The sequence below is a fragment of the Alosa sapidissima genome, chromosome 21 (assembly GCF_018492685.1).
Source record: "Alosa sapidissima isolate fAloSap1 chromosome 21, fAloSap1.pri, whole genome shotgun sequence".
In the NCBI taxonomy this organism is placed as follows: domain Eukaryota; kingdom Metazoa; phylum Chordata; class Actinopteri; order Clupeiformes; family Clupeidae; genus Alosa; species Alosa sapidissima.
This window is the reverse complement of record NC_055977.1, coordinates 15,263,490-15,275,617: the sequence shown is the minus strand read 5'-3', so window position 1 is coordinate 15,275,617 and position 12,128 is coordinate 15,263,490. Positions and strand designations below refer to the sequence as shown.

Below are 12,128 nucleotides of genomic sequence, written 5' to 3'. Positions count from 1 at the left end.
GACTCAATAAATACTTGACTATAATGTTGCCACAGCCCTTATTCCTCCCAGTAAAAAACCTTTTAAAAATCTTTTCATCCAGCCAAACACATCAGCTGTCATTTCCACTCAGCCACAAATAATAATCTGAAGAAGCACACATTCATTCTCTCACAACAATAGAATACTGTATGTATGTACTGATACATGTACTATACATTTATGTAGTGACGGAGATGTCTATCCACACTCCCATACATATTGCAAACTCTCCTACAGACAAGACGTCAAGACGTAATTATGCTCGACTGACGCAGCTCAGTCTATCATGTGTCCACACAGAGAGAGCTATTTGATAGCAGCTCCATATAAGAACGGCATGAGCAGTTCTTCAGAAAATTACATAAAATGCCTCTAGCTACTGTAGGTAAGTGAATGTGTGGCCATTACAGAAAGATGACAAATTCCTGAGCAGGTTGAGATATTCTGTATGTTTATATATATAGAGAGAGGAAATGGCTCTCATCTGAAGTGCATTTCCTGCCGGAGTGTATGTAGTGTGCTGTGTTCTGCTTCAAATACACAATAAAGTCGAAAAAAGCAACAAAAACATAAGCACAAACAAAAACACATACCGATACTCTCTCTATCTCGCTCTTCCACTCTCTCTCTCTCTAACTCTCTCTTTCTTTCATTCATTCTCTCTGTCTTTCTTTCTGTCCTTCCTCCTCTGCTGAGACACTCCTCTCTTCTCTGCTCGGGAATTACATGGGAGCTAATGTAATTAGAGGACTGACAAGGGCAGACTCCATGCTTATTACTCTCTGGTCAGCCCTTTGAGACGGACGAGAGAGCGTTGGCTGTATGGCATCCGTCCAATCTCTTTTGACAACACCTCAGCCTCCCCTCTCTCCAAATCCCCTCTACTTTAGAGTCTAAAGAGACGAGAAGGACAAGGATGGTGGTGGAGGGGGCAGGTGGTGGAGTGGAGGGTGGTGGTGGTGGGGGGGGGGGGGTGGTAGGACTACGTCTCATCCATCCTTCAAAGAACATCGCCAACGCCAGACTAATGAGAAGGTCCTGTCCTAAGGGGTTTGTTTGTTCCGCCATTTTGACTTAAAAACAAGAATCATCAGCAAATGAATCGTGGGGATATGTTGAGCTGTGAAGAACACACCTGCTGGACCCTTCTTGGCAAGAGAAAAGAGGGCGGCATTCCTCGGCTGCATTTTGAAGAAATCTTCGAAATGGGACAGCCTAGTTATCGAACAGTGACACATTCGGTTTACAAACTCAACCTTTTGAAGCATGCAGTCCCTAAAGTGAGGTTGGGGTTGTATTGGGGCGAAGAGGAACATGTCCACATAGAATTACCCAGAGGACACTGCTGCAAGGTATGGCATTGGAAGTCTTTTTCCAAGTCTCCATGAATGGAAAGCAATTAGAAAGAAAGAAGCACACACATATGGATTCACACACATATGGATTCCCGTCTAATGGCGTATTGACGACGGGGCTGCGGGAAAGAGCAAAGGTCAACACAGCCTGGGAGAGATCCATAGCTTAATGAAAAGCTAATTCCCACTTCCTTGGCTGGACATGAGGTAGAGTGCAAAAGAAGCTTCAGGAAGGGACTTGAGGAGAGCTGAAAAGCCGATCTGCAGATCAGGCTGTGCCAATGATGAACCCAAATAGGTGACCTCATCTACATAATAATGAGACTGGATAACAGTCTCCAGATAATGTTCAAAGATGTATTTCTATTTCATACACTGAATCTGTATATGGAACTATGAGGAAGCAATTCATCTCCTGCCTCTTGTTATAACCTGATCTTTTGTGATCCAAGGCTTAATTGACACAATGTGTGTGTGTGTGTGTGTGTGTGTGTGTGTGTGTGTGTGTGTGTGTGTGTGTGTGTGTGTGTGTGTGTGTGTGTGTGTGTGTGTGTCTGTAGGGGGGATTACTGGAATCATTTCCTGTACCATGACCATTTCACCCACAGCACTTTCACGCCATCAGCAGAAGGTCTATCCTTCCCCTCCCTCCTCTCCTCCTCCTCTCCTCCTCTCTTCCTCCTCTCTTCCATCTCTCCTTTCCTCTGCTCTTCCCCTCCGTGGCCTCCTGAGAGGCATCATCGCCATGGCCTCCAGCGACAGAGTGAATCACAGAGCAAATGTTTGTTTTATGTTAATGGCAGCCAGATGCTCAGTCCAGCACCTTTGGAACAACCACACATCTCATTTGCCCGATAATCAAAGAGACAAATGAAAAATGCTAAAGAGAGACTGAGAGAGACGGGGAGAGTCTATCAAGCCAGAGAAAAAGAGCGAGCGAGAGAGAGAGAGAGAGAGAGAGAGAGAGAGAGAGAACATGAGGGAGATCTCACAAGCACTACCCTGTCATTCATTTTAAAAGTGCCGTATGCAAGGAGTTGCCATAATGTGTCAAAAAACACCTCACCTATTCACACTTATCATCAATTTCACCACTTATCAGTCCCCTTGAGGCACCCCTTTATCTCCAGTGGCTGTCAAAATACATCGCTTTCTCACACACCTTAAAGATGGCTTCTCCAGCCTTCAGAATAGTGTACACCAGCATTTGCCCATATATTTATACTTAAGCATTAACTACTGATCTATTAACATAATTCCAACACATTTATAAACCAGTCCTAACCAGACCTAACAAATGAACATTAACAATTATAAAACAATAGAGTAGCTCATAAATAAAAATATGTTCAATATTCAATGCAATATTCTGAACTGATTTTGATTTGTTAAAATAGAACACCCAAGGCAGTTTAACAGGGATATATAGCCATGCATATCACCTGCAGAGTGTAATTCATCAATTCCAACCAATAGGATTTAGTGTAGCACCACCTATTCTCTTTGAGTCAAAAGATTCCAAAAGGTGATAATAGGGAAATAAAAGGGTCCAACAGACCAACAAATGGTCAGCTTTCTAAATAACAATGCAACTGTGCAGTGGGTTTGCAAATAATTGCTTTTTTTGTCTCTGGTGAGCGGTACAGTGCTCCATAAAGCCTGCAGTGAGGAAAACAAACCAATTTTGTCATTTCTGGCTCCATCTTTGCCTGCTGCCGTAGCCATTAGCTGAACTTCCTCTCTTTTTATCACTCTCTCTCTCTCTCTCTCTCTCTCTCTCTCTCTCTCTTTAAATTTGTTTCCTCGCTGACAGAGAGACAGCAGCAGGGGCGAACGCAGCACATTTCCTTTTGTTCAGGTACCATTCACAGGCCCCCAAACAATAGAGCCGCTCTTTAATTGGTCCGCCGCCATTTCGGCTCCAACTTAACCCCACGGCGCGGGGGCTGGTGGCACTGAATGGTGCCCGCTGGCTAATGGCCCAGCCGGCGTCCCGAAACACAATGGCGGCCAGGCGAGTGCTGCGGGGAGCCACGTCAGGGGGAGCACCGGCTGAGGCTGGGACTCCTGACTCAAGGCTATCAGTGACTCAGTGGAAGGTCAGCAATTACGCCACCCTCCACCAGACACATACACACACACACACACACACACACACACACACATACATGTACACACATAGCCACACATGCTGTGTCATACACACACACACACACACACATACACACACACACATAGCCATACATGCTGTGTCACACACACACACACACACACACACACACATGCTGTGTCATACACACACATATCCACATTTTCACATATCCCTACTGAGACACACACTGTTGACAGGCACACTGTGATACACACACACACACATATTCACACACACTGTCTCACACACAGTGGTGCACGTATTTAAGCACTCTAAACAGCAAGGCAGTGCAGCTGTACTCAAAAAGCAAGCAAGACAGTAACACAAGTTCCGGCGTCACGCTGTTGATGCGCTGGTCTTTGAGAGACCAGAGATGCAGGGATGTCATTCATAGACACAACGTGCGCAAGCCCGTTTATGGGTTACAGGGTGTTTGTCCCAGTCGTTCCTAATGCGCCAATGGAAGGGTGGAGATTTTCATTGCATTTGACAGCGGGCACAAACTAGAGGAATTCTGCCCAGCCCGTGTGCCTCTGGAACTCTGTCTGAACTGAGATGACCATTTCAATGTCTGCGGAGTCCATGTCAGGTCAAACACTGTCCAGCCTCCCTGTCTCTCTGTCTGCCTTTCTGTCTGTGTGTGTGTCTGTCTGTCTCTCTCTCTCTCTCTCTCTCTCTCTCTCTCTCTCTCTCTCTCTCTCTCTCTCTCTCCCTCCGTCTCTGTTTTTTCTTCTCCCTCCTTTCAGGAGAAGGTGACAGGCCAATAGCTTTACTCTCTACCTTTGCGGAAAGGTCACAGAAACCAACGACAGTGAAAGGCCCAACAGATGTCCGTATCAAGCTTCATAAGGTAAAGAGAATGTAATACACAGGCTGCCTCATAAAGGCCCATCAAAAGCATTGGTATAAATAGAGTTTTATGGCCTCCATAAATGCAGTAATGCGGTGTGTAAACAGCTCATAATTAAATCAAATCACAGCCTGGGTGCTCCTAAACATGTCTTGGGGTTGAACTTCAGGTGGAAAATACAGCAATGATACTGACTATTAAGACACACAAGGGTAATGATGTCCCAGTCCAGATAAATCAACATAAATCCAAGATGGCCGACACATGAACGGCCTTGGTTTCTGTCGTGGATATCTGTGCTCACTGGAGAATTTGCAAGATGCTTCATCTCCGAGTTGCATTTAAAACACCCCCACCATTCAGAGTCCCCCATCAGTTACGCTGTATTCCATTTTAAAACAATGTGACCTATTACTGCGATACCAAATCTGTAACGCACTGTGACAAAAAGTGACCCGAGCGCTCGGGGGTGGTTTGTCTTTTGGGTTTGTTATTTTTTGAAAACAATCGCGAGCGTGTATGGCAAGGACACCGAAGCTTAGCAAGGGCGCCTGCTGTCTCCGCCTGTGAATGTGACAGGTTTCATTGGGTTGTGGGGAGACACAGGAGCCCACTAATGCAGCCTCACAGCGCATTATCTGACGGGCATACGTGCAGCGTGGCAATGGCAGGAGGTCGCGTCAATGTCAATATCTGACAAAACCAACTGAGGAATGGTTCCAAATTGTCGTGGCACACCCTCCCTCATTACACAGCCGCCTTTAGACTGAGATTTTAGAAAATGGCAACTAGGTACAAATCATGTATGTCAATCAATCATCAATCATCAATGTCAAATCATCAATGGCTATTTACCGGTAATTGTGTATTTCAGGTAATATCAATCAAATTGCAGTTGTGTTTTTTGATTGAGTAAAGATTAATCAAATAACAATACCCAATTACAGTTCTACTGAAATAACCTTGGAAAACAAAATGTAAAAAATGATTTATGAATTCATTAAATGGTGGATATGGTGTTTTGGAACCAAACAAGGGTTTCATTCACCCATAGCAAGCATATAAGGTCACAGTGACATTAGGCTGGGATTTCAGTAAAACAGATAATGTCATGGACGTTAGACTGGGACTTTAGATAATGTTAAGAGTAAGGTAGGATCAGCACTGTCTGATACAGTATACTGTATTTGGGTTAGCAGAATTTCACAAGAAATAATAGCATTTGCCTGTGACAAAGACAAGTTGTCTGGGCCAGGCTGGCTGTAGCCTGTTGGAAAGTGTACAGTACTGTAAGTGTGAATCACAGATATTGCTGTTCGAAAGACAAGCAGCCTGACGAGGGCGAACCTGGGGGGAGAGACACAGTAAGGGTGGCCTGTATGTGTGTGTGTGTGTGTGTGTGTGTATGTGTATATGTGTGCGTGCGTGTGTGCATGCGCGTGTGTGTATATGTGCATGCGCATGTGTGTGTGTGTGTTGTGTGTGTGTGTGTGTGTGTGTGTGTGTGTGTGTGTGTGTGTGTGTGTGTGTGTGTGTAAGATAGAGAGAGAGAGAGAGAGAGAGAGAAAGAGAGAGATTGTGCTGTTGGAGGCAGTGAAACAGCACCTCTTTATTTTCCCTCTCAAATGTTTCAGTCCTTCCACATGAACAAGCATGCAAGCTGTTGAATCACTCTGCACGGGGCGAGAAGTATAAATCACACCACTTCCCCTTATTCTGACTGCAGAAGAAAGGGTGGGGGTGGGGTGGGGGGGCAGAGAGGGTGAAGAGGAATTGGAGAAACTGAAGAGAGGTATGGGTGGAGGTCGAGGCACGGGTGGAGGGATGGTGGTGGTGGGGAGCTAATGAAGGAATTTAAATTCCACACGTCTCTGCCCTGGATGTGACATCTCACTCCTGTTCCATCTCGCTCAGCTCCTTTCTGAGCTCTTAATACGGAGTAACACAGCCTCCGGCTGTGGCACACACACACACACACACACACACACACCGGCTGTGGCACACACACACACACCCCCACCCCACCCTCAATCTAAGCCATCACCATTGCCATCACGTCCACATGACTCGTAACCATTCACATTCACGTGCTGAGCAGTAAATAGAGGAACCAATGAGAATTAGAGCAACCACCCCACCACCACCACCACCACCAAGACTTTCTTTTAACTGCCTTTTAACTGCCATTCTAACCTTCAGGATGACCTGGTAGAAGGCAGAGTAAACAGGCATCCTCTTTGGGGAAAGAGGTTTATTTGGTGGATGTTGTCGCTGTAGCTGTTCCCGTTATTCCACTTTTTTATTTATTTGCTTGTTTGCTTCGTCTGTAAATCACAGTCTGGTGTGGACACAAGTCTAGAGCTGTTGAGCACACAGTAATGCCTGTGTGTGTGTGTGTGTGTGTGTGTGTGTGTGTGTGTGTGTGTGTGTGTGTGTGTGTGTGTTACTGTATGTGTGTGTGTGTGTGTGTGTGTGTGTGTGTGTGTGGTGTGTGTGTGTGTGTCTGTGTGCTCACTGCTCACACACTGGGGCTCGGTATCAGATCAATGGCCAGGATTTTCGAGTGAGCGCGGAGCCCTTCCCCAAAGGGAGATCCCAAGCTCTGCTTTAATCACAGGTCAGCTCACCTGCCCGTCTGCCTGCCTTCCACGCCCGCCTGATTCCCTGCCTCCGGTGAGCCATCCCCAGCAAGACAACAGAGCCAAGACTCCACACCCGGGCGCCCACTGCCCGCGGGCAACACTCGACACTGTACACCGCGGCGCGCTAGTTATCTCCAGTGTGAGATGCGATACGAAGATGTTCAATTCGAGGTTAAGGAGGAGTGAAATGTCAGCGGGGCTAAAGGATCTGGCTATGTCCACCCACCACATTTGTTTTCTTCGCCTGCAGGTATGGTGGCGTCGTGTCCTTTTTCTTTCCATTTCAGGGTGATGCTATTTGGCTTTTTCAATGCCCCCATGGAACCGCGTTTATCTATTTGCCCTGTGCTGCCTCTTTGCCAGATTGAAATGCGGAGCCCAGAGGCCAAGGACCCAGCGGCCCAGCAGCGAGGCACCCAGGCTGGGGAGGACTGGGATGGGCTCAGCCTGCCGGAGGATCCGCGAGGGGAGCGAGAGAGCGAGCAGGGATAAAGAGGATAAAAGGGCCTCTGCTCCAGGACTGATTACTTACATCTGCCTGGCTAAATCCCAGCACGCACACGCCAATGCTACGACAACTGCTTGTTTTGTTTAGTATGTGCGTTCATGCGTGTATGTGTGTATGTGTGTGTGTGTGTGTGTGTGTGTGTGTGTGTGTGTGTGTGTGTGTGTGAGTGCGTGCGTGAGTGTACACGTGTGTGTGTATGCGTGCGTCTGTGTGTAGTGCGAGTATGTGAGTGTATAATATACATATACGACATATTATGTGAGTGTGTGTGTGTGTGCACGTCTGTGTGTGTGTGTGTGTGTGTGTGTGTGTGTGTGTGTGTGTGTGTGTGTGAGTGCGTGCGTGAGTGTACACGTGTGTGTGTATGCGTGCGTCTGTGTGTAGTGCGAGTATGTGAGTGTATAATATACATATACGACATATTATGTGAGTGTGTGTGTGTGTGCACGTCTGTGTGTGTGTGTGTGTGTGTGTGTGTGTGTGTGTGCATCCTGTGTGTGTGTGTGTATGTGTGTCTGTGTGTGTGTGCATCCTATGTATGTGTGTGTGTATGTGTGGGTGTGTGCTTGTGTGTCTGTGTATCTGACTGTGTACATGACGTGCATACACATTTTGTGTGCTCACTCTGTACGGTCCATTTTCTGGCGCTTGTTGACTCTGCTGGTATGCAAATAGTATTTCTAATTTGCATCCACAAGCACTAAGACCCATCAAACGGGCTGAAAAAAAAAAGGAGACTGAAAGACCAAAATAAACGGTGGTCCAGCCCCGTGTTGACAGACCTGATCACCAGACAGAGCCGCTGAGGCAGAAGCGACACCCTATTATGAGTCTCGACTGCAGAAATGCACAAACTACTCTCCCCGACAGAAGACAGAATGAACAATATTGTCTCATATTAACAGAAAGAAAGCACCAGCTACAGTATGCCAAGGCTGACAGGCTATTCTATAAATAACATGAATGCAAACCCCATTAACATCATTTGTACTTAATATAAGATTCAAAAAGGCAACACTGCTGTGGCACAAAACTGTGTGGCGGGAGTCCAACTGTGTATAAGTGGCTGTCCTTGGCAAGGAACCTTCAAATCTAAGGCATCTAATGATAAGATTAGCACAGTTTTCATTAGTCATTTTAAAGCATTTCAGCTTTATACTGAAAGCCAAGGGTGTGTGTGTGTGTGTGTGTGTGTGTGTGTGTGTGTGTGTGTGTGTGTGTGTGTGTGTGTGTGTATGTGTGTGTGGTTGTGTGACAGAAACTTCAACAGCAGCACGTCCTCTGGTGAAAGGCGGTGTGATGTGGTTAACACGGTGCACAAAGCCGACATCAATGTCAGAAGAGTCCTCGGAAGCCAACCTGGTATTTATTGACTAAAAGACACCTCTCTCCCCCATGAAGGCAGCATCAGGGTGTGAAGCCAGGGCCATCTGAACCATGGTATCTGAAACGAATGGCAGAGATCTTGTACAAATGGTAAACCTTGGCTTTTGATATACTGCCCTAATGGTTTTCTTGTTGTTTTTTACGGTTCGATTATGTCACGAGCTTGTTGCACGTGCATAAGCCCTCTCTCTGCAGTTTGCAGGCTACAGCACAGTGAACCCATTAAGGAAGTGCACCCTATTTTACAGAAAGCCAGTGCTAGAAAAGAGAGAGAGGGATGCGTAGAGAAGAAAACAAGTACCACACTGTGTCTCTGCGCAGATGTACTGTACCAACCATGACAGAAGCCCGTTTCCCATAACAGAGGCTGCTGCAAGCGCGTAGGCTACTTCACGAGATGCCCAGTTTTACACAACTACTAACACTGATCATTGAACAGATTCAGCCATGGAATAGCAACACTCAAAGTAGTACATACAGTAGTAACCTGGGGTAAGGAAGTATGTAAGGGAATTGGGTGCGTGGTGAGGACGCATTGAACTTGGCGACAGAGCAAAGCCAGTTTACCTCAGTACATTGGCCTAATGGTTTTCTTGTTGTTTTTTACAGTGAGTTTACCCTGTAGTGTTTCAAATCTGCTGATATGGGCAGTCAACAATCAAGGCTTTTGACCTCGACTTTTGTTCCAAAGGTCATCTGGGCATTTGGAAAGGAAATTATAATCAATGCTTGAGGGAAAGACTGAGAATGCTTGTGCAATGTGCTGACTGCAACGACTGATTGGAACCGTGGAAGACCTGGATGCTCCTCACTGAGGAAATATTTACTGATTACTGGCATTTGGTGAGTGTACCTAAGTGACCTGTAACAAAGCTGTGCATCTACCAACATGCACAGCTGGAAAAAAGATAGATAGATAGATAGATAGATAAATAGATAGATAGATAGATAGATAGATAGATAGATACTTTAGTGATCCCCAAGGGGAAATTCAAGATGTGTGAACCATATGCTCTCAGGAAGTGAGAAAAAACAAGAAACGGAGAAACTTCTTTACAGTTAGGATGGGTAGCCTGTCAGTTTATCCTCGCACATATTTTATCAGGTAATTTGCGCATGGCATTACGTAGGTAATTACATAACACCTCCGGCAACACGGCTTTCGTTTAACGCTTTCCCATATATGCCTACACAAGCAAAGTAAGAGTAATTAAGTCGGGTATTTATTTGTATCTGCATACGTCGTGTACATTTAATTCAATAAGCATCACATATATATACTGTACATACATATTTTCCCTAAAATGGACATATTTTCAAAATCAAGAATATAAGCGGTAGACTACAACTGATAGCCTACAGAACAGATGCAGTGTTTTTGATCTTAAACATACTGAGTCCTTGTTGTAAGGGGGCAAAACGAAAAAAAAAACCTATAAGGTCCTACGAAGTCACAAGGTGTATCAATGATGCAGTCTAATTTAAGCTTTACGGAGCAAAACCGCGACGAAAAATTGGTCAGGGACGGCTGTAATCTAAGAACTCTGTATACTAGACATTGGCCGCAGGTGGCAAACAGAGCCCTCAGTATACAGGCTTAATGTAAAACCATACTCTCATTCTAATATCCTTGAAAGTGTGGAGGTCGGGCGAGACCGAATGCACAACAAATGACTGCCATCTTCAGGTGTATTGGAAACAAGCCTCGACTCTGGAATGAAATGCAACGAGAATCGTGACTGAAATAACTTATCTTTTAATGAGGGCCAAGGGAGTCAATCTCTTTGACCTCCATCTGATAGTCTTTTTTAAGGTAAGGCTGAGAGGTGAATGTCGTCTAGTGCCTCGCTGATAATGTGTAATGTCATTACCCTCACATTCTGGGAGGGCATTTGTGTTTGCTGGTATCAAACACTAATTCTCAAGTCATCCTTTTTTTGCAACACAGAGATGTATTCTGTGGGGAGAATAGACACGCATTATAATTTGTAATGACATGCTATAGTGACGTAGACTGCATTTTCACACGCTGTTATTTCTAAGGGACATTCTGAGCGAGACGCTGTCTTGACAGCGCATGATACCGAAGACTTCAAATACAAGACGCAGTGTAGATATGCTATAGTTTCGATTATGACACGAGCTTGTTGCACGTGCATAAGCCCTCTCCCTGCAGTTTGCAGGCTACAGCACAGTGAACCCATTAAGGAAGTGCACCCTATTTTACAGAAAGCCAGTGCTAGAAAAGAGAGAGAGGGATGCGTAGAGAAGAAAACAAGTACCACACTGTGTCTCTGCGCAGATGTACTGTACCAACCATGACAGAAGCCCGTTTCCCATAACAGAGGCTGCTGCAAGCGCGTAGGCTACTTCACGAGATGCCCAGTTTTACACGACTACTAACACTGATCATTGAACAGATTCAGCCATGGAATAGCAACACTCAAAGTAGTACATAGTAACCTGGGGTAAGGAAGTATGTAAGGGAATTGGGTGGGTGGTGAGGACGCATTGCACTTGGCGACAGAGCAAAGCCAGTTTACCTCAGTGTCGTAGATTTTGGTGACAAGTGAGAAGGAGTACTGCCGGGACTCGCGTATGTGCCTGATGGCCAGCTCGACTGCGGGCTCGATGCCCTGACTGATGCCGCTCATCAGCGCAGACTCGTTCATCGGCATCAGCACCATGATAGGCAGTTTCTTGTCTTTGCCCACCATGTACCAAGAGTTGTCCTGTCCGTGCCTCGTGTAGTCGTTGCAGACTTTCGACAGCGCCGGTTGCAATCCCCAAACGGACAGAAGTACACATCCCGACAGAAAGATCATCTCCCATCTGCCTTCCCTCCGGACCGGAGCCATGCTACCGTGCAAGACGACGAAATTAAATCCACCTCCTCACTGCCCTGGCATTGCAAAAATCTGGGCTGGCAGAGGCGGTCAGCTCACCCGCACACAGGTAAACATACATCAAACACGGTTGGGCGATAGAAAAAAACAACAACACAGTAGGGGTAGCTGGAAAGGGGTCAGAGTGACTCCTCTTCTTGACTGTATTGAAAGTAAATATCCCCCCGTGACCGGTCCTGCCACGCCGTAATTCCCGCGGAATCAGGAGGATGGAGTTCTCGGATGCGTAAAATATGGACTAGCGAACGATGCTCGCCTGAGAACGCGATCAAACTCCGTTATCCACGGCTCGTTGTTAATTTCTGTCC

At 46.0% G+C, this 12,128-nt stretch overlaps 1 protein-coding gene across 1 annotated transcript in view; it reads right to left on the bottom strand.

The window, feature by feature from the left end:
- The window catches only part of gabbr2 (gamma-aminobutyric acid (GABA) B receptor, 2), a 221,219-nt gene extending 209,091 nt beyond the window's left edge, over positions 1-12,128 (bottom strand). Inside the window, 1 exon segment of the mRNA XM_042076659.1 lies at positions 11,458-12,128. Within this exon segment, the coding sequence (XP_041932593.1) occupies positions 11,458-11,772 (315 nt within the window). The 5' untranslated portion in view covers positions 11,773-12,128.